General features: G+C 42.3%; 2 protein-coding genes across 3 annotated transcripts; both read right to left on the reverse strand.

The window, feature by feature from the left end:
- Nucleotides 1–688: 688 nt before the first annotated feature.
- LOC120049929 (calmodulin-like protein 4) lies at nucleotides 689–10587 on the reverse strand. 2 transcript variants are annotated; one of them, XM_038996449.1, is made up of 5 exons: nucleotides 9709–10587; nucleotides 9592–9622; nucleotides 9093–9233; nucleotides 6665–6853; nucleotides 2828–2940 (listed from the first exon to the last, which is right to left on the reverse strand). In XM_038996449.1, the coding sequence occupies exons 1-5, from the start codon at nucleotides 9709–9711 to the stop codon at nucleotides 2843–2845; spliced, it is 462 nt and encodes a 153-aa protein (XP_038852377.1). In that variant the 5' UTR covers nucleotides 9712–10587; the 3' UTR covers nucleotides 2828–2842. The 2 variants fall into 2 exon arrangements, with proteins under 2 accessions (XP_038852367.1, XP_038852377.1); XM_038996439.1 differs by having other exon boundaries at nucleotides 689–2940; nucleotides 9592–10587.
- A 533-nt stretch (nucleotides 10588–11120) lies between these two features.
- LOC120057133 (ceroid-lipofuscinosis neuronal protein 6 homolog) lies at nucleotides 11121–20735 on the reverse strand. The gene is made up of 8 exons (XM_039005577.1): nucleotides 20627–20735; nucleotides 18856–18973; nucleotides 15304–15402; nucleotides 14499–14687; nucleotides 14158–14213; nucleotides 12751–12873; nucleotides 11937–12222; nucleotides 11121–11523 (listed from the first exon to the last, which is right to left on the reverse strand). The coding sequence occupies exons 1-7, from the start codon at nucleotides 20683–20685 to the stop codon at nucleotides 11952–11954; spliced, it is 915 nt and encodes a 304-aa protein (XP_038861505.1). The 5' UTR covers nucleotides 20686–20735; the 3' UTR covers nucleotides 11121–11523; nucleotides 11937–11951.
- Between the last annotated feature and the right edge of the window lie 3169 nt (nucleotides 20736–23904).

A 23904-nucleotide genomic window follows, 5' to 3' on the forward strand; every position in this document is an offset into this window, starting at 1 on the left:
CGGCCGGCCCGGACCAATTTAACCCTTATTTTCCCAAAATTGGTGCAGAGATCTTTGCTGTCCCTCTCGTAACTAAGGTTGTAGGTGATATTCTAGATGCTCAGGACAAGAAACATCACGGTGTTTCACTTTTTATTGACTTATCAAAGGCCTTTGTTGACCATTCCCTGGCCAAAAAAGGTTGGTTTAAGTGTTGAAGCATTGGATTGGTTCCAGAACCACCTTTCTGACAGAATGCAGTGTGTAGCACAGAGGGTATTGCATCTGAATTTCAAAGGCTTATGAAAGCATTTCCCCAGGGCTCAATTTGAGGTCTGATCCTTTTTACAATGCATATACATGATACAGCGAAGACTGTATGCTGATGACACAATTATTTATTCTAGTACATCTTGAAGGCTTTTCAGGATTTACAGTTGGCTTTTGATGCTGTTCGAATTGAAACTTGTGCTTAATGCAAGGAAAGCTACATTTATGGTTTTCTCTTTGAAAGTAGACACATGGAGTCACTTGCAGATTTTAACTCTAAAAAGTCAGCAAACTGATAAGGTCACCTATAAGTATCTTGGGAATTGGTTAGAAGAAAAGCTGAATTTTAAACAGCACATTAATAACTAACACCAGAGAACTGAAGTTGAAATTGGGTTTTTATTTTAGGAACAAAACTTGTTTTTCAATGTTAGTCAGAAAGGATCTTGTTCAAAGCACTTTGTTATCGGTGCTGTATTATAGTGCCTATATGCAGGCCTTAGCTAGTACCTTAACTCTGGACACAGTGTATCATGGTGCTTTTAAGACGTATCACCAACACCAGATACTTCTCTCACCCATCACTGTGATTTGTATGCCCTGGTGCAATGGACCTCTCTCTCCATGGTGCAAACACACTGGTACACTTGTGTGTAAATAGAAAGCATTGATAAGGCAGCGTCTCTGTTCCTTCCTGACCAGATCAGTCACTCAATACAGTCTTCGTTCAGTCGCTGCCGTCCTTGTCTGTTCCTAAGTCTAGAACTGATATGGGGAAACAAGATTTTTTCCCCCAGAATTCCCCTTCATCCTGGACCATGCTTCAAAAGATATTCAAGTTTGGGGAGTTAAGTGTTCTTCCCGGTTTTTAAGACAATGTTTTTGATAGCTACAGTTTAATATTTTTTATGTATTTGTATTTTTTGAAACATGTTATGTACACGCTGCTATTTCCCTGTTTTGCCAGGTCACCCTGGCAAGAGGTTTCTAACCTCAATGGGTCTTACTTGGTTAAATCAAAATAAAACTATTACGTTTGGTAGGTGTGTTGAAGCGTTTCCCAAACTCGGTCCTCGGGACAACATTTAGGTTTTTGCCCTAGCACGACAGACTCAAATAATCAACTCATCATCAAGCTATGGTTATTTGAATCAGCTGTGTAGTGCTAGGGGGCAAAAACCAAAATGTGCATCCCTTGGAGTCCCCCAGGAACAAGTTTGGGAAACGCTGGGTGCTGGGTCATGATGAAATGAAGGAGACATGTACAGGTAACTGCCAAAATAAAGGAAACACCAACAAGTGTTTTAATAGGGCATTGGGCAATCACGTGCCCGCCAGAACAGCTTCAATGTGTCTTGGCAGAGTCTACCAGTCTGGAACTCTATTGGAGGGATGCAACACCATTCTTCCACCAGAAATTCCATATTGGTGTTTTGTTGATGGTGGTGGAAAACACTGTCTCAGGCATCGCTCCAGAATCTCCCATTAGTGTTCAATTAGGTTGAGATCTAGTGACACACATTCTCTAATGTTTTTCTAAACATGCTGTGCTCCTTTGAGACCCCTCTTTCAAAGTCAGAGATCTCTTCTAGCCATGGTAGCCAAAATGACAGACAACTGGGCAATTTTATACGTGACCCTAAGCATGATGGGATGTTTTAATTGCTCAGGAACCACACCTGTGTGGAAGCACCCGCTTTCAATATACTTTGATATCCCTCATTTACTCAAGGGTTTCCTTCATTTTGTCAGTTCCATGTATATTCTCCACATATTCTTCCTGCCCCCCTGCACTCATTAATAATGGATTAGCAATATTGGAGGACTTAAAATGGCATTACATTCTTGGAAAAATAATATATGCTTACTGACAATACATTAGGCAGAGAATTCCTTTGACATGCGTAATTTACACCCAAAATGCATGGTGTGCGCACAAATAATTCACCTCGAATTGCAGGCTGCAGTTGCACACTTGACAAAATGCCCAGTGTGTGTGCAAAGAATTCAGTCCTTCCTACATATCTAGTATTTAAAAATATATATATTCCTACTAATGATGTTGAATAATTAGGTTATTATGACATGTAAATATTGACTTAAATTGTTACTGTAAAGAATATTGTGGGAGGAACAAACATGCACAACTTATTAGTTCCATGGTATGGCTGAAAGAGCTTGGATGACTGCATCATGTAAACTACATTTATAAAATCCTACACCTAGAACACAAGTTCAACAAACTGTTTAAAACTCAATATCGAAAGGGATATTTTAGGTGATTTTGTTTATTTGAATGTCCATTACATATTGCACATGCAGCAGCTACTCTTCCTGCAGCAAGTCAACTAAAAACCCTCAATTAAAAAAAAAAGAAGATCAATTTAATTAATCAAATGCACTAGTATAAATGATAGAAAGTAGCGTACAATAGACACAAACCTAGATGATCAATAAATTAAGTGCATGCAGGTGGTTGGGTAATGCTCAGTGCATGCAGATGGTTGGGTAATGCTCAGTGCAGCATAACCAGGTCCCTTCCATGACCATGCTTCCCTGTCATAAAGGACGTCATCTCCTCCTGTCCTGTCCCTCAGTAATCCACTGACGGTAGTGTCACCATCCTGGTGAACTCCTCATAGTGCACCTTGCCATTAGACTTCACGTTGGCTTCTCTGAACAGCTCGTCCACTGCAAAGTTTAGAGGGGAAATAACTTCATGTTAATTCGCTGATCTGGGACCAACAACAAGTATGTTAGCAGGTAGAAACTTAAAAAAATTAACTCCATTCAAATTATGTGTTTTATAATTTGCAAATTTACACAAGAATCAGTTCATGTATGTGTTGACACATTTGGTATTTTATTAGGATCCCCATTATATGATGCAAAAGCAGCAGCTACTCTTCCTGGGGTCCACACAACTTGAAACATAACACAGAATGACATAATACAGAACATCATTAGACAAGAACAGAACTATATACATTTTTAAAAAGGCACACGTAGCCTACATATCAATTCATACACACAAACTATCTAGGTCAAATAGGGGAGAGGCGTTGTGCCGCGAGGTGTTGCTTTATCTGTTTTTTAAGGTTTGCTGTTAATTTGAGATGGAAGGAAGTTCCATGCAATAAGGGCTCTATATAATAGTGTACGCTTTGTTGAATTTGTTCTGGATTTGGGGACTATGAAAAGACCCCTGGTGGCATGTCTGGTGGGGTAAGTGTGTGTGTCAGAGCTGTGTGTAAGTTGACTATGCAAACAATTAGGGATTATCAACACATGAATGTTTCTTATCAAAAGAAGAAGTGATGCAGTCAGTCTCTCCTCAACTCTTAGCCAAGAGAGACTGGCATGTATAGTATTTATATCAGCCCTCTGATTACAAATTAAAGCAAAACGTGCCGCTCCGTTCTGGGCCAGCTGCAGCTTAACTAGGTCTTTCCTTGCTGCACTGGACCACACGACTGGACAATAATTAAGATTAGACAAAACTAGAGCCTGCAGAATGAGGATGACTTGACCCACTGGGACAGACATCAATTCAATTTCATTGAAATGACGTGGAAATAACGTTGATTCAACCAGTGTGTGCCCAGTGGGGAAGCTCCCATCTGCATGTGTATTTCCATAGGGTCTCATGGAGCCACAGTGGGGAAGCTCCCATCTGCATGTGTATTTCCATAGGGTCTCTTGGAGCCACAGCGGGGAAGCTCCCATCTGCATGTGTATTTCCATAGGGTCTCTTGGAGCCACAGTGGGGAAGCTCCCATCTGCATGAGTATTTCCATAGGGTCTCTTGGAGCCACAGCGGGGAAGCTCCCATCTGCATGTGTATTTCCATAGGGTCTCTTGGAGCCACAGTGTGGAAGCTCCCATCTGCATGTGTATTTCCATAGGGTCTCTTGGAGCCACAGCGGGGAAGCTCCCATCTGCATGTGTATTTCCATAGGGTCTCTTGGAGCCACAGCGGGGAAGCTCCCATCTGCATGTGTATTTCCATAGGGTCTCTTGGAGCCACAGTGCGGAAGCTCCCATCTGCATGTGTATTTCCATAGGGTCTCTTGGAGCCACAGTGCGGAAGCTCCCATCTGCATGTGTATTTCCATAGGGTCTCTTGGAGCCACAGTGGGGAAGCTCCCATCCCGATGTGTATTTCCATAGGGTCTCTTGGAGCCACAGCGGGGAAGCTCCGATCTGCATGTGTATTTCCATAGGGTCTCTTGGAGCCACAGTGGGGAAGCTCCCATCTGCATGTGTATTTCCATAGGGTCTCTTGGAGCCACAGTGTGGAAGCTCCCATCTGCATGTGTATTTCCATAGGGTCTCTTGGAGCCACAGCGGGGAAGCTCCCATCTGCATGTGTATTTCCATAGGGTCTCTTGGAGCCACAGTGTGGAAGCTCCCATCTGCATGTGTATTTCCATAGGGTCTCTTGGAGCCACAGTGGGGAAGCTCCCATCTGCATGTGTATTTCCATAGGGTCTCTTGGAGCCACAGCGGGGAAGCTCCCATCTGCATGTGTATTTCCATAGGGTCTCTTGGAGCCACTTGGTGCATCACAACAGTCTAAAGTGGCCTTGTTTCTGCACTCATTTAACCCTTTACACTCCTGTAAATTGGCCTATGGATAGGGCTACATTATTTTTGTATATTTTTTTAACCCCTTGTTTCTCCCCAATTTCGTGATATCCAATTGGTAGTTATGATCTTGTCTCATCGCTGCAACTCCCCAATGGACTCGGTAGAGGCGAAGGTCGAGAGCCATGCGTACTCCGAAACATGACCTGCCAAGCCGCACTGCTTGTTTAACCTGGAAGCCAGCCTTACCAATGTGTCAGAGCCCGGCCCGCCACAAGGAGTCGCTAGAGCACAATGAGACAAGGAAATCCCCCTCCGGCCAAACCCTCCCCTAACCCGGACGATGCTGGGCCAATTGTGCGCCGCAACATGGGGCTCCCGGTCACGTCTGGCTGTGACACAGCCTGGTATTGAACTGGTTAGGCTACCTTGAAATGTTTCTTACAGAAGAAATATGAAAAGCATATGCATAACCATGGTAGCAATTGAAAGGGAACAGTTTAGAGATTATTAGACCAAGAGGTGAGGACAACAGTTTACCTGACAAGACTGAATCCAAGCACTTGATTTTATGTGCATTTGACATTTTATGTACTTTTTTGCCACATTTGTTGATAACGAAATGTGAAAATACTCTGGATACATTCAGTAACATGATAATATTCCTGTAAAATGTGTTGTAGTTGCAACATAAGACAGAACAATAAGAGGTTTGAGAGAGAGGTGTAACTGCTGTCTAAGTGGCCACACACCTCTCCAAAGTGGGCACATTTCCTAAGAAATGTCAAAGCACTTTTATGACTCAAAGAAAAGGCTTCAACTGTCATGTCTTGTTTTGAGGTGTTTGGACAGATGTCATGTCTCTGCTAATATGGCAAACATTTATTTGTGTTTTCAATAAATACAAATATATTTGCCGTTTCAACAATCTAAGCCAACCCCATAGTTGCGCGGTTGTTGCTAAACAACCAAACCAGTCTATAGAAAGGCATCATGAGTGCATTCAGGTGCGTGTGCCAAGGCAAATGTTCTTCACTGTAGACAGACAGGCTCCTTCTGTTCAAAATAAACCAGGGTATGACGCCATGTCTTCTTGTAACTATACATCGAACATGGTGATCATAAACGCTGTATATGAAATTAGATTTATGACATGGAAATGTGAAGTGCACATTTGGACTCACGGGTGTTAGGCTTGCTTGTATGACGTCAAAGCAGTATTTATTATAATCCTCAACGTTTCATCTTTCAAAATACATAGAGTCCTCTTAATTTACAACGTTTCCCTCACGCAGACAAAACATTTTAAAAAGTTTCCCAATTAGCTGGAGGGATGGGGGCAACTTCTTGTCGCTGCAGTGCTCAAGTTCAGATCGGCTGTCAGTCAAAACCCAGACAGAGCTGTGAAGCACAGAGCCTGAGCTCTGACGTCATGTATAGTATGTTACTGTACAGACACTGAGTTCCAATTTAGGTGTTTATCACTGTCCAAATCTGACATTTTCAACCTGTATACAAGTGTAAAGGGTTAAAAGAGCTGAACTGATAAACTAATACCAGGTAAAGGTATACCAGTTATATTTGATTATTTTTACCTCTACCATGTGTTCAGATCAGTGCAGATGATCTATAAGAGATTTTAAGAAGGAGCCAATTCAGACTGTTGAGCTGCACTTTCAGGGCCAGTTTCCCGGACCCAGATTAAGCCTACCTACTGCTCCTGCATTAAACAGCATTTTCAATAGAGGCTCCATTAGGCATGATATCTAGTCCGGTCTTAATCCATGTCAGATAAAACCCCTAGTGATAGAAACACATTGTAGGCTACCTTCTTTATCAGTGAGCTTCTCTCCTAGCTTGGTGAGCTTGGCCCGGAGCTCCGAGGCCAGGATGTAGCCCTTCTTCTGCTTGTCCGTCATCCTCATGGCCTCCAGGATCTCCGCCTTGGGGTCCTCCTGCTGGATCTGCCGGTGCATCATGGTCAGGAAGGTGGAGAAGTCTAGCTCGCCCTTCTTATCTGGAGAAGGAAGGATATTCATAGAACTAATCACCTGCAAAGGGCACCATTGATCCAAAATAGGCCTAAATGCTGCTGTTAAAGTGACTGGTTATCTGCTACATGGCCGAGTTGTGGTATATTTTCATACAACTGTACTGAACATTGTTGATTATTCCTTACTTCTTCAATAAAATAACTTGTTAGGGTAGTAGAGTGTGTCAATATAGCTTCATTTACACAGGCAGCCCAATTCTGAAATGTTTTACACAAATTGATCTTTTGACCAATCACATCAGATCTTTTTAAGCGCTGATCTGATTGGTAAAAGTGAAACAGTGAAAAAATATCAGAATTGGGCTGTCTGTTTAAATGTGTAAAATAATGAACTGCAAAAGGGCATAAAGTTCAGAGTAACAGAGCAGACAAACTTTTTGACTCTCAGAAAAACATTCTGTTCAATATTGTAATCGGGAAGTTGGGGATTGATGGGAAAAAATTATGTTGCGTCAAACGTGTTCTAACCAAAGCCATTTTCACATTACCAAATCAGTTAATTGGTTTTAATATTTCTTAGTACTTCCCTCAGGTTAAAAAGTTCAGTGCAGCAATTATGAAGAGCTGAGAGAAGATAAATATTTTTTTAATGTAATAAATGTAATTGGAACAAGCTTGGGACAGATTTCAGCTAACGTGTAGGTTACACTCACTGTGACAACTTCTCCCTCTACCCATCCCCCAAGTAGCGGCTTGCCTGCCTACTAAATAATTTACAGCCAAAACCTCACTACGATTCATAAACAGTATGGCTAGATCAACAGGTGTCTAGAGCCGCCTCAATATTCTAATGTCTTCCGCTTCCCTGCTTGTTCCCTTCATCTGCAGACCTTTAAACATGCTGTGGTAAAGCAGGTGAAGGAGAGGACGTCCCTTTAGAACCCTCAAACTCAACCAGTTCCACTGTGTTCTTTCATCATTCCCATTTCATCAGGGACTGATTTAGACCTGGAACACCAGGTGGGCGCAATTAATGATCAGGTAGAACAGAAAACCATCAGGCTCCGGACCTTGTAGGGTAAGAGTTGAATACCCCTGCTATAGACTACTGAGATGCCCCCAGGGTAAGTCACTCTAGACCAGGGCTCTCCCAACCCTGTTCCTGGAGAGCTACCCTTCACTCCAACACCAGTTGTAACTGCCCCCAGGGTAAGTCACTCTAGACTACTGAGATGCACCCAGGGTCAGTCACTCTAGACTACTGAGATGCCCCCCAGGGTCAGTCACTCTAGACTACTGAGATGCCCCCCAGGGTCAGTCACTCTAGACTACTGAGATGCCCCCAGGGTAAGTCAGTCTAGACTACTGAGATGCCCCCCAGGGTAAGTCACTCTAGACTTCTGAGATGCCCCCAGGGTCAGTCACTCTAGACTACTGAGATGCCCCCAGGGGTAAGTCACTCTAGACTACTGAGATGCCCCCAGGGGTAAGTCACTCTAGACTACTGAGATGCCCCCCAGGGTCAGTCACTCTAGACTACTGAGATTCCCCCAGGGTAAGTCACTCTAGACTACTGAGATGCCCCCAGGGTCAGTCACTCTAGACTACTGAGATGCCCCCAGGGTCAGTCACTCTAGACTACTGAGATGCCCCCAGGGTAAGTCACTCTAGACTACTGAGATGCCCCCAGGGTCAGTCACTCTAGACTACTGAGATGCCCCCAGGGTCAGTCACTCTAGACTACTGAGATGCCCCCAGGGTCAGTCACTCTAGACTACTGAGATTCCCCCAGGGTCAGTCACTCTAGACTACTGAGATGCCCCCAGGGTCAGTCACTCTAGACTACTGAGATTCCCCCAGGGTCAGTCACTCTAGACTACTGAGATGCCCCCAGGGTCAGTCACTCTAGACTACTGAGATGCCCCCCAAGGTAAGTCAGTCTAGACTACTGAGATTCCCCCAGGGTAAGTCACTAACCTACTGAGATGCCCCCCAGGGTAAGTCAGTCTAGACTACTGAGATGCCCCCCAGGGTCAGTCACTCTAGACTACTGAGATGCCCCCAGGGTAAGTCACTCTAGACTACTGAGATGCCCCCCAGGGTAAGTCACTAACCTACTGAGATGCCCCCCAGGGTAAGTCACTAACCTACTGAAATGCCCCCCAGGGTAAGTCAGTCTAGACTACTGAGATGCCCCCCAGGGTCAGTCACTCTAGACTACTGAGATGCCCCCTGGGTAAGTGAGGGGCCCTTGATGGCGTACCTATCTTGTGGATCTGCAGGTGTCGGTCGATCTCACCGAAGGTGGGACTCGTCCCCAGACAGCGCATAACTGTGATCAGGTCCTTGGCTTCAATCTTCCCCTTGCGCTTCTTGTCGTACAAGGAGAAACATTCCTTGAACTCTACAGAAAGAGGAAAAACAGGCAAATAATGCACTAATGTGCTGGGTGAAAAGAAACTAAAAAACAAACCATGATAATCCATTCTAAAAACAGTGCACAATGTTTCTCCTCTCCAAGGAGGCAATTAAAATGTTCTTGTCTCAAGTGTAGAGAAATAAGTAAATCATACTTTTAACCTCAATTGGGATTATTATTTTCTAAAATGCCCTTTTTAAAAAGACATTGCTCTCAAAGTTTGTATCACAACATTTTACTCTACTGTTCAATATCAATTTATTGAAAAATAATGACATTATTTATGTCCCATGTGACCTCCCACACCAAAAGAAAAGCTAGCAAACAATATAGCACACCTTACCGTTGATCTGAGTTCCTGACAGGAATTTAGCCTGAGGAAAAACACAATACACCATGAATTGGCCTAAACATGTACAGAAATTAGGAAACACAAAACAATTCAATTGTTTTTTCTTACCATGTCTGTAGTCAGAGATCTCTCTTCCTGGAATGCAACTGGCTTACCTCACCTGTCTCCACACCCATCTGCCTGCCAGTTCAAAGTCCGCCACAGAGTGCATGGTATTTAATACCGGTTGCTGTGGAAACTGAGATAGTGGATCCAAGGTATCATATTATCCTCTCCCTTTCTCTTCTATCAAATACTTGTGATACTAATCACTACCTTATTATCTGATATGACAACCAGGATATGTTAAACTACACAGCGTGGCCATTAGCAGACAAGTTACAGTACATGGAAATAATAGTTTAATAAAAAGTTTAATTCTTCAGTAAGATAAGTAACTTTGTCTATATTAAAAGTGGGCGTAAGTATGATTGATCTTGCTCAACTAATAGAACTCCCCCATTTCAATTCAATACCATTTAACGTCTAGTGAAAGGACAGATGACAAGACAGTGATGACACTGAATAATATATACATTTCCTGAGGTAGCTGCAATATATAACATCACCACTAGAGGTCACTGTATATCAATCCAGCCATGTACTAATACGGCATATAATAATTTGGTATGTGTATACCCCACTACATCTGGCGTGTACTCTGTATTCCGCTCAGTTGATAGAGCATGGTGCTTGCAGTGCCAGGGTTGTGGGTTCAATTCCCACAGGGGACCAGTAAGATTTTTTTTTTTTAAATGTATGCTCTCACGTAAGTTGCTCTGGGTAAGAGCATCGGCTAAATGACTAAAATGTCAAATGTAAATCTGCTATAGGAGACATATGACTTAGACTGCTATAGGAGACATATGACTTAGACTGCTATAGGAGACATATGACTTAGACTGCTATAGGAGACATATGACTTAGACTGCTATAGGAGACATATGACTTAGACTGCTATAGGAGACATATGACTTAGACTGCTATAGGAGACATATGACTTAGACTGCTATAGGAGACATATGACTTAGACTGCTATAGGAGACATATGACTTAGACTGCTATAGGAGACATATGACTTAGACTGCTATAGGAGACATATGACTTAGACTGCTATAGGAGACATATGACTTAGACTGCTATAGGAGACATATGACTTAGACTGCTATAGGAGACATATGACTTAGACTGCTATAGGAGACATATGACTTAGACTGCTATAGGAGACATATGACTTAGACTGCTATAGGAGACATATGACTTAGACTGCTATAGGAGACATATGACTTAGACTGCTATAGGAGACATATGACTTAGACTGCTATAGGAGACATATGACTTAGACTGCTATAGGAGACATATGACTTAGACTGCTATAGGAGACATATGACTTAGACTGCTATAGGAGACATATGACTTAGACTGCTATAGGAGACATAAACCCTGATGATAATGTATGTTATACAGTATATGCAAGTACAGTTAAGCATCAAAGTTCATAATCACAATATACACAAAGTGGAGTAAGAAACATTTATTCCTAAAAAGATCTGATATTGAAATGTTCAGACAACCTACTTGAAGCAATACAATGATGTTCAAGTACATCCAACACTGACCTTTCTTTGAGTCCATTTCAAAGTTTGGCTTATTTTAAATGAATACTGTAACATTGCATACTGTAAGATGGTCATTGTCATGTGGACGGGGTTGGGGGAGTGGTGGGGTGCAACTGTAGAAAAGAGGGGCCTGTCCCAGAATGCAGCACAACACTGTGCTCGATCCACACTCCATGTGGCGCTTGCTGATGATGTCATTCTGACATTCGGGAGCGGAGCAGATAGACCATTTATCTGGAGCAGGAAAGTTTCAGACCTGTCAATTCTACAGAAATGCAAGATATTGATGGAATCCATTCAGTCAGTATTAGTCCATTCCACAGGAGGCTGGTGATGGGAGGATGGCTCATAATAACGTTCCTTACTCCATGCAAAACTAACCTGGGTAACTAATTGTTAACACAAACTAGCATCATACTGGCTCCCAGGCTAACACAAACTAGCATCATCATACTGGCACCCAGGCTAACACAAACTAGCATTATCATACTGGCTCCCAGGCTAACACAAACTAGTATTATCATACTGGCTCCCTGGCTAACACAAACTAGTATTATCATACTGGCTCCCAGGCTAACACAAACTAGCATCATCATTCTGGCACCCAGGCTAACACAAACTAGCATCATCATACTGGCACCCAGGCTAACACAAACTAGCATCATACTGGACACTCACCTGTTGTCACTCCTATCAGTGGCTGTCCTTAACGTGTAATGTGTAGTAGGACCAGGGCTCGGGGACGTACAGGTGACCGGGGTATTTCTTACGCAGTACCGGGTCGCTCCACAGCCAGGCCACCCACACGGCCACCAGGCACATGGTGACAGAGAAGCTGACAAACAGAAAGAGGCCATTGGCGTCTGGGACAGAGCCCTTATGCCGCTGGTGGATCACCGTGGCTACCATAGCTAGGAAGGTGAGGAGGAAGAGTTGGAAGATCTGACCCTCTGTGACCAAGTACCTGAGAGGGTGTGAGAGAGGGGCAGAAGTGAGAGCTGCAGTCAAGATACTTTCACTTTCTAGAAGGAAATACTTAGAGTTGAGCCATGCGCCACACAGTGAAATGTCCCATACTTCAGGTACTTTCAGTACGACAAATCGGAGTACATAAATCACACAATGGAGTACATTTGTAAATTAGAATTCAGCAAACCTCTAAGACAGTGATCATTAACTAGATTCAGCCGCGAGCCAGATGGTCAGAGGGCCGGAACATAATTACAAATCATTTGTAGACTGCAAATTGATCGCAAGAAGCCCAAACAGATATGACTAAAACAATCATTTCAAAACTTGCTCACATTTGTATACGATCACATATATCTTTCTACAGATTTCCAAAATTAAAATCACTTGGAGGTGAATTGCTGGTGTTTTCACAGTCTTATATGTCTAACAATAAAAAATATAAATAAAGTTTAAAAAAAAGTTTTACATACATTGTAAAACTTTTCTCAAGTCAAAAGAAGGAAGTAATGAGGGGACTGACCAATAGTAGAGGGCACTGGGTCCGAGTAGCAGCCAACCAGACAGGGGCATTGTCTTCTCCTCTTTGACGTGAGTAAAGCAGCCAGTGAAGTAGAGGAAGAGGATGATGAAGAAAGGAATATACCTGGAGGAAGAGAGAAGGAGAGAACTCAGTTAAACTAGTTCATGTCAACTTATTACAAACTCATTACAAATACTGAACACGGGTCACAGTAATAATGTTTACATACTGTATATAGTGTATTCTAGTCAAGACTCATCCTATATAACTACTGCTGTACACACCTTTTCTAGTCACATATTGTCCATAATGTCATTGTCTATCCATATCATCATATACATACATATTTATATTCCGGACTCTGATATTGCTTGTTCTAATATTTCTTAATTCCTTTATTGAAATGTTTTGGACTTGCATTTGCTTATTGTTTTGTATTGTTCGGTATTACTGCACTGATAATAAGCTTTTCGCTAAACCTGCAATAACATCTGCAACGTATGTGTACCCGAACAATAACATCTGCAACGTACGTGTACCCGAACAATAACATCTGCAACGTACGTGTACCCGAACAATAACATCTGCAACGTATGTGTACCCGGACAATACCATCTGCAACGTACGTGTACCCGAACAATAACATCTGCAACGTATGTGTACCCGAACAATAACATCTGCAACGTATGTGTACCCGGACAATACCATCTGCAACGTACGTGTACCCGAACAATAACATCTGCAACGTACGTGTACCCGAACAATAACATCTGCAACGTACGTGTACCCGAACAATAACATCTGCAACGTATGTGTACCCGGACAATACCATCTGCAACGTACGTGTACCCGGACAATAACATCTGCAACGTATGTGTACCCGAACAATAACATCTGCAACGTATGTGTACCCGGACAATAACATCTGCAACGTATGTGTACCCGGACAATAACATCTGCAACGTATGTGTACCCGGACAATAACATCTGCAACGTACGTGTACCCGAACAATACCATCTGCAACGTACGTGTACCCGGACAATACCATCTGCAACGTACGTGTACCCGAACAATAACATCTGCAACGTATGTGTACCCGGACAATACCATCTGCAACGTACGTGTACCCGAACAATAACATCTGCAACGTATGTGTACCAGAACAATAACATCTGCAACGTATGTGTACCCGAACAATACCATCTGCAACGTACGTGTACCCGAACAATACATTTGATTAGATGTTTAGATATACAGGCAAAAACATATAAAGCAACTCAATTTGAAAAACAGTCATTGTTTCAACCACTTTAAAAAGTTGTTAATCTAAGTTATATTATCAACCAATAGCATGTTATGACAGTTAAGCAGAAGAGAATATTCCATTAAAAGGGTTTACCACATACCACATCAAATGTCCCAGTTGTTCATCATAAAAATAAAGAAGCTCAAACGAATCAATCTAAAATAAATAAAATAAGAAACATGTTCAAACAACATCAACAGCATTTCTGTTGTTGGTGGATATAAAACAGCATTAGGGACAGTAACAGAAGGAGCTGTAGGGACAGCATACATTTGAGCTCCACCAGGCACCATCCGTTCATTCATCTCGGTTAACCCAGAACTATAACCTTGCATAATTTGGTCGTATTGTATCAGAAGGAGTTGGGTGAAAAGCAGAAGACGTTTCCATCCCGTACGGATTAATAAAGTATATCTTCTCTAATAAAAAGGTGTAGCCTACCAGTGTAGCAGGTTTGAGGTCTTTGATGATGGGGTTCTCTCTGACAGACAGGTGGAGCTGGTAGCCACTCAGCAGCAGACGATGGTTGATGGAGTCGCCCACCAGGTGGATGCTGGCGCCCATCACAAAGGTGATGATGCTCAGGTACACGGCGGAGCGAGGCAGGGCCCTGGGACTCCGCTCAATCAGCTGCTCGGAGAGGGACGAGAGCACACACACATTAACAGGCATGTAAACACACACACATTAACAGGCATGTAAACACACACACATTAACAGGCATGTAAACACACACACACATTAACAGGCATGTAAATGTAACCGATGTGAAATGGCTAGCTAGGTAGCGGTGGTGCGCGCTAGCAGCCTTTCAGTCGGTGACGTCACTTGCTCTGAAACTTTGAAGTAGTGGTTCCCCTTGCTCTGCAAGGGCCGCGGCTTTTGTGGAGCGATGGGTAATGATGCTTCGTGGGTGTCAGTTGTTGATGTGTGCAGAGGGTCCCTGGTTCGCGCCCGGGTCGGGGCGAGGGGACGGACTAAAGTTATACTGTTACATTGATGCTGTTGACCCGGATCACTGGTTGCTGCGGTGTGCTTGTACAGTCAGTGTACATGCACACACACGCACTTAGTATAGCATGTGAGCATCACAAATGAATCAGATTACTTCATTACATATTGAAAAGCGATTATTTTGGACACATTTCATTATCACTGTAGCTTCTTATAGGGCAACTGTGATTGTGAACAAACGGTATCAACCAGTGTTGCAGTTTGTGTTTGCTGGTTCCAGACAGTCACCCACCTTGAGCAGTAGGAATGGCGTGATGACATTGTAGGCCATGTGAAAGTAGTCTCCAGCACTGGGCTTGTTCAGGGGGAACCACTCCAGAGGGAGAATGATCTGAATTAAATCATGGATACAACACAGGGTTGCATTCATAGCATAGACTTGAATGCTGATATAACTAGGCTATTTGTTTGTTACACTTTGTTATTTAGTCAAATATATTATTGTAGCAGGGTGGTTCCACGCCAGGACAGCCCGGAAGTATTTTGGGTGTCACAGATTGTTATGGCAATTCTCACATGGAAACTTCATTGGAAGGAAGTATGATTGACATGCTTTTTACACTTGCATCACAATGTTTTTTTATTTGAAAGTCATGTTGAAAGTGCCTCCTGTAAGAACCTATGATCCATGAACAGTACGTGATACAGACATCTCAGTGTCATTGTACGTTTTATAGCATGCCTGGACAACTCCAGTCCTCGGGGACCTGATTGGTGGCACACTTTTGCCTCAGTCCCAGCCAACACACCTGACTCCAATAATCAACTAATCATGATCTTCAGTTTAGAATGTAATTAGTTTAAATCAACTGTGTTTTCTAGAGGATGGGGGAAAAGTGTGACACCAATCAGGCCCCAGAGGACTGGAGTTGCCCAGGCCTGCCTTATAGTGCGCTCTAATATATGGAATATGTCTTGAACATTCATTTATTCAACATAAAACATTAATATCTCAAAGTACCTTTTTTGATGTAGCATATTTTTAGACATTGTTTGGAACAATATACTCTTAAAACAGGTCACATTTCTAGAGTGGCTCTCTGGTACTTTAGAAGATATGAAGCATATATTAAAGACATAGGTCTTTAATAAATCATAGCCCTCCTTTAGGATTGCACATTCAGCAAATCACCAGCAGAGGGAGTTCCATTTGAATCCATTTTCCCATTCACTGTGTTGGTGGTGGTAATAAAATGCATCATAACTTAAAAATTAGCAGACAACCACCTCTGGAAATGTGATGTACTTATAGAGTATATTGTTCCAACCAATGTCGTAAAATTAGGAAAATCAAAAAGGGTACTTATGAGTTTTATGTTGAATAAATTAATGTGACAAATTGAATTTCAGAACTTAAACATACTCGATACTAGTGATAGGGGCTATAAAATAAAATCTATAGTTCCATATCAAAATATTATTGTGGGCGATATCATATCGATACTTTGATAGATTTTGAAAAAATATCAAACTCACCAAAACTCATCCTATAGCTTGTTCTCCATCTTTTTAAATAGTGAGCCAACATGTTTTCAGCTCTTTTATATCAATGACTGATCAGAACTCATTTCCCCATGCTCTCTCTTCTCTCTCCACAGCAGACATAGTGTATCAAATAGCAGAATCGTGAGAATCGCAATACATAGCGTATCGGCACCTAAGCATGGTGATAATAACGTATTGTGAGGTCCCTGGCAATTCCCTACTCCACACTCTAAGGAGTATGACTGCACGGTTCACGGATCATAGGGTCTTACTCTAGTGGAAGAATGAGAGAAGGTTATCTACTCGTGACTAGCGACTTGCTGAGGCCCAGCTTGAAGACTCAATCATGATTTATGACGTTGTTTGGATGGCTGACCATCTGTGGGCTATCACAGAGGTCAAGCACACCTTCTCTGTGGTTTTCTCCGGTGGAGAGACGTTCCCATGGAAGTCCTGGGGTCAGTGACGCCAGGAGAGATGGGAAAACTGGTGAAACTTGAATCGACTAAATGAATGTTACTGTGTGAATTACATTGTCATGTTTGGAATGTTTCAAGAGTTTATAGAGCGCAAAGAATTTTTATATGTTTTATTGTAATGTAAGTGGTATGGATTTATTGTTACAGGGAAAGTGATATTTTGTTCGTCGGATTGCGGATAGTTCAAAGAGGAGCGACACGGGTGTGCTCCTATCATTTAAATTCAGTTGATTAGAATCTGGTTGTGTTTTCCTGTCTTCTGTTTTTGCTAGCAAAGTGTAAAGAAATGTTAATTCAGGTTGGGGGTGAGTTTCTGCTTGAATTTGACAGTGAATTCACTTATACTTTGATAACTTGCTCAAGCTGCTGTGTCACCCACTGCTTTTTCTTTTAGAGAGGATTTTGAACTGAAGACACGTGTAACTACGTTAAGCCTATTGGTGACAGTCATTTACTCGGAGTATTCTGTAAGGTATCATGTACACTTTTTTTTTTCTTCTGTTAATTATTTTGTGACTAAAATGATATTAGTTGAAATGAGTAAATTGATTCCTCGTTCTACAGATTAATTGACTATACGCTTATAATTTATGTCTATCGATAGTTGTTTTCTACACTATATATGCTTGGATACCACCTTGACATCTCTGATCTGCTTGCCTCAATAAATCAATGCTAGAACATTGGTCGCCAGGATAAGCTATTTGTAACAAGTCTCTTAATCATTTTATAACGGTGCAAGTTAGAGACATGTTCATTCTATTCAGAGGTAATTCAAGGCTCGCTACCTGCACTAGGTTTATCCAGAGACGTACAGGACGTATTTATTCACATATTACAGTCAGATTGATCAATGTAGTTCATTATATTCAACATACTTTCTACATAATGGTTGGATAATTTCAACCAAACTACATTAGAGCAGGCATAGGTCTAAAAAGGGCTTACATTTTGTATTAAATAGCTTGTTTGTTACAATAGTTGAAAATGGCGTGGCCAAACATGAGAGTGAAGGGTATGGTTTGTGCACCATAGAAGTACACATTCATCAACCTATTAGAGTGTCAAACAAATCATGTTTGTTCGTGGTCATTCATTATGATTTGTTCTGACAGTTTTAAGACAAGTCATGGAATCTAACTCTAAATGACTTCGTTGACAAAGACCAACACAAAGTTAACATGGACTTGCCCTTACAACACATTGAACAGGCGGGGACTGAAAATGTGCAACAGCTGTCCCTGTTCAAATACACCTCCACATGAAGCTTATATGGTTGACTAAAGTAATCCATAATGGATTTGTGTCATGAATAATTTCCTTCAAGATGTTGTTGTGGAGTCACGTACTCCACCCCGTGTGGTAGGCTTATTCCTCTTTGGGATATGAGGTAGCCTAAAATGGCCACGTTCATCATGATTTTCTCAAAAATGGTTTGTGATACAAATGTAAAAAAGTATGTCAAATATCCTTCACCCCAATGAAGTTTCTAAGTAAGAATTTTACATTTTTTAATTTAACCTTTATTTAACTAAGCAAGTCAGTTTAGAACAAATTCATTTTTAAAATGACGGCCTACACCGGCCAAACCCTCCCCTAACCCGGACGACGCTGGGCCAATTGTGCGCCGCCCTATGGGACTCCCAATCACGGCCGATTGTGAATTGAATCGAACCAGGGTCTGTAACGACACCTCTAGCACTGAGATGCAGTGCCTTAGACCGCTGCGCCACTCGGGAGCCCAAATGCCAGAACAACCTGAGATACCCAAATCTTTTCAAGCTGTCCTGGTATGGTATCTCTCAGCAGGTTGTCCATACCATTACAATGGGCCTTCCAAAGTCCAGTACCCAGTTTTGCACTGTGAGATAGAACCACAGGTCAAAGTGGAACTGTGGCCTCTTCATTGATGACCCCTCTGGCTTGGACCCTGGTTGGCTTTAGAGAAAGACACATTATGAAGTATGAATTCCCTCCAACTCCAAAACAACATGATACAGAATGACAATGTATGAACAAGACGTTAGCCAATATGTAGGAACACAACAGTGCTGTGGTAGGCCAACACCTATATGAATACACATCAATAATCATTATCTTTCTGTTCATGTAGCCTCCTCTATTATTCATCACTATTACTGTGGTAGGCCAACACCTATATGAATACACATCAATAATCATTATCTTTCTGTTCATGTAGCCTACTCTATTATTCATCCCTATTACTGTGGTAGGCCTACACCTATATGAATACACATCAATAATCATTATCTTTCTGTTCATGTAGCCTCCTCTATTATTCATCACTATTACTGTGGTAGGCCAACACCTATATGAATACACATCAATAATCATTATCTTTCTGTTCATGTAGCCTCCTCTATTATTCATCCCTATTACTGTGGTAGGCCTACACCTATATGAATACACATCAATAATCATTATCTTTCTGTTCATGTAGCCTACTCTATTATAGTGTTGTTGGCTTTGATCTACCGCCGAGGTTAATGCCAGTGGGGGAAATAGCACGAGGACATGTAAATAAATAAGATGCATGTTATTCAGTTGTTTGCCACGGTGGAGACACAGTCCAGTGCATTCCTTGTACAGGCCCCATCTGTTCCTAACTCGCTGCAAATAATGGGCAACATAAAAGCCAAGATACACTGTATTGTATAGCTGTACTTGACAACCTTCACAGCCGCCATCATTTGAAAGCATTACAGGCTGACAACTTCCCTGTCCTTGGTCACATGACACTGACCATGAGCACATTACAAGGCAAGAAAAACTTCAGCCAGCAAGCACAGGCAATAACTAACCTAGTTTAGAATATATGGGGCAGTTTTGAGTGGCAGACTGATATGCCTTTACAGTATATTTTCTACTGACACTGTCTGACAGTAGCCTAGCGGACTAAACTCCACGGTGCAGGAAGTGTCTGATAAACTTCAACAGAGTGGAGCCGAGACCAGGCTTTGTGGAATCTAACTCTGACTAGATCAATTCGCCCTAGGTCAATACTAACAAGAATTTTAATTATGAAACGCCCACCTTGTACACATGTTTAAAAGCACTCGAAGCTTTTGGGACAAATAAAACCACTCGTGGGCCAAGTCGACAGTAGGAGAACCCTGGCTTACAGCAACAGCAATGAGCAAACAGGCGGTGGTTGTATTTGAATGAACTATTATTGAAACAGTAATTAACGTGACAGATTTCAGTAAGCAAATAAATGTATGCAACTACAGAGGACAAACATAAGTACAAGTGGGGCATTTCATAATTTACATTTTACAAGTATTGACCATTGGCGAATCGATGTAGTCGGAGAAAGATTCCACAAAGCCGCTCCACTCTGTTGGTAAAGTTCACACACTTCCTAAACCACGGGGTGGAGTTCAGTCAACTAACAGTAGCCTAGTCTTTATTGTTTACGTTTCGTTGATAGACAAATGCCTGAGACACTTCGGCTTATCAGGGCGACTCTTTCGACATGCACGGTGCCTTCCAACCACTGGCCCGCTAGATGTGAACATTAAATACTTGCCGATGATATAAACACGTTCATCACAAGCAAACTGTTCAAACCTGGGGTTCGTTGACGACCGGGGTGCATTGCTTTGACGTTTCCGTACCGCAGCTTGCATTCTCTTCCTGATGTCCTCCAGTCCTGCAACGAAAATTCGCTCCTTATTTTTCTTCTTTGGTGTGGTTTATCGGCGGTTGGCATCCAACCTTATGGTGCATTACCGCCACCTACTGTACTGGAGTGTGGGCCAAAGACAGAAACTATTGTAAATCCTAGCTGCCAGTCCCGTTTTCCTTAAAAAAGAAGATAACAAAACATTTGGGACTGTATCTAATGACGTTCTACGCAGTATCCTCTTTAAACTAATTTCCTATATCCCCTTCTCCCTCAAACGGGATCTCGGCCTCTCTCTTTCCCTCTGATACTGCCCACACTGTGTCAGTACATGCTCCACTGTCTCTGTTTCCTGGCAATATTCACACTCTCCTGTTGGATGCTTTCCTATCCCATTTAGAGTCTTATTCAACCAGCTGTGTTCCAGCCTTCATCTTTTAAAAAATGGCCTCCTCTGGGCCTGAACTGCGGAGCTGCAGGCACCTTATGTAATTTGAATACCACCCCACCATGCCCAAGCATTAATTGTTGACGCGGGTCCATTACGTTTCCGATTTGACAAGAAGATCTTTCTTTAATGTAGGTTATATGATAAATGATCCCACTGATGGTTTCACCAACAAAATGTTTTTTTTTGCCACTACTAAAGCATGATATTTTAGTGTATTGATGACAATAAATCAAATTAATTAGCTAAATAAATCATACTATTCAATAGTTTAAATACCATATTAAGATAATTATATGCATTCTGTGATTCATTGTGCAAATACTCTCCAAAGCATGGTTGTTTCTGTAATTGTTTTAACCAACAGTTGAGCTAGCTATCAAGAGACAACAGCCGGGAAAAAAATTAAGAGAGAAAGTCGAGAATAGAAAATTACGGATGAAAAAATCAGCAATGTATCAACACAAAAGTGGAGCCCAACAGAGGAAGGCCAAAAATGAGAAAGCAAAGGAGATATTGAAATTAGTTAAATTAGATTCCTTTTTCAAATGCAGTTCAAGTTCAGCCATTGCTAGCAGAAGCAATGTAGCGGGAGCAGAAGAGGATGTAGGTTTATCATCGCCAGCAGCAGCTTTTAGCGGGTCTAGTGAGCCAAGGCCAAGCTGTTCCATCGTGCCAGAAGAAGCAACGTTGACAGAGGAGGATACAGGTTGTCAGGTATCGGCGGATACGACCCTGAGCACAAGCCAGGCCGGACATGTTATCCCCGGGCCGGGCGGGGAGGAAGAGGAGCAGGGCGAGGCTAGAATCGTGGCGGCTGAGGAAACAGGTGGAAGCGGGACAGACAGCCTTTTTAAATTTCAGGCGACAGTTGTTGGAGCGCATAGTTAATGTAACTCTCACACTTGCATCATGTAATTTGGCGTGCAGAGGGCACCATGAAAAGCTGTGGCAGGCCAACAGTGGGAATTTTCTCAGTACAATTGAACTGCTGTAATTTTACGACCCAGTTCTGAAATAACTTTTAGAACGCTCCGCAGGATCCGTTAACTATCTCAGTCATTATCCAAAATGAGCTGATTTATATCTGAGTCGAGCGAGTGAAGTGTGACATTCAGGGAGAGATGCAGGGAGCCCATTTTTGTTTCTATTATTATGGACACCATACCGGATGTATCCAAAGTAGACCAGTTAAGCCAAGTTTATCGCTATGTGAGAGTGATAAGGGATGCAAATAAGTCGTTTTGGGGATTTCTGGAGACTGCTGACACATCAGCAGCTGAGCTTCAACATACAATCCTGGGCAGCGTAGAGGATAATGGGCTGGATATTTCAAAATGTCGTGGGCAGGGTATGATGGAGCTGCTAACATGAGCGGGGTCTATTCGGGTGTGCAGGCCAGAATATCCATAAAAGAGGCGCTTGCTGTTTATGTGCATTGAGCAGCGTACAATCTTAACCTGGCTCTCAACGACTCTGTCAAACATGTGCCAGAGACTAAACCGTTTTATGATACTGCTCTACACCTTCTTCGGGCATAGCATAAAGAGATGGTCAATGTTGAGTGGTATGTTTGATTTGGCATCAGAAAAAGAAAATGTAACTCTAAAACAACTGTGTCCCACCCGCTGGTCATCTAGATATGAGTCCCTTGCCGCCCTGAGATACAGATATGTGGACGTAATGAAGGCCTTCACCAAGATTGTGCTTTTAAGTGACAAGAAGGATGAGAGGGATGATGCAGCACTGAAAAAGAAAATGAAAAAATGTAGTTTTATTTTTTTCGTCGTTCTGCAGACTAAGGTTTTAGCAAATGTGAACGTCGTCTTCAAAATGCTACAGGCCAAAGACGCAGACCTGCACAGAGCAGTCAGCCTACTCAAGGACATGATAGAGGTCCTGTCCGTATTCCCACAGGATTTTGAGAAGGCCAAAGTCACTGCAAAGACCCTTGCCGACAAATGGGGAGCTCAGAACGCATTTGAGACACTTCGAGAAGGATGGCGAGGCATCATTTTGATGAGCTATGCGAGGACCAGCGACTGATGGGGAGAGTAGTTTTAGAGTCAACGTCTTTAATACAAACCTTGACTTCGTTATCCACCAGCTGTCAAACAGATTTAAAAGTCTGTGGGCAACATCGAGTCTGTTTGACTCCATCCATCCCACAATATTAACACACAGCCTTACCAACAAAATTATTTACATTTTATGGGCAATATGGGTGGTGATAGGGGCCCGTAATTGTTTTTGGCACCTGCACCCGTCATCATTAAGCTACGCTACTTTTCCACATCATATAATATGCCTTCTCCACATCAACAAAGACAGCACAACAGTCTCCTTGTTCACCTGAGCCTTCCTGACCTCTGTTTCTAAGCAGAGCACTGGGTCCATAGTTCCCCTTCCTGAACCCACTCTGATGTGGTGATACTAACCCCATGCTCTCCAGGAAGTAAGTTAGCCCCTCTGCAATCATACATTCCATAATCTTACATACATGTGATGTTAAAGATATTGGTTGATAGCTTGATGGCTTCGTTGGGTCCTTCCCTGGCTTCCGGATTGGTCTCACTACTACCTTCTTTCAGCTGCCTGGTAGTTTCCCCTCCTCCCACACTCTGTTGTACAACACCAACACCTTATCCAGTGCCTCATCACTAAGAAGAGCCAACATGACATAGTACACCTCATACAAATCATTAAAATCCAGACGGAAAATATTTACACAAGAAGCCACCTAATATCACACAGTCAAACTCTTCAGTCATTTAG

This window comes from Salvelinus namaycush, chromosome 1 (genome assembly GCF_016432855.1).
Source record: "Salvelinus namaycush isolate Seneca chromosome 1, SaNama_1.0, whole genome shotgun sequence".
Classification (NCBI taxonomy): Eukaryota; Metazoa; Chordata; class Actinopteri; order Salmoniformes; family Salmonidae; genus Salvelinus; species Salvelinus namaycush.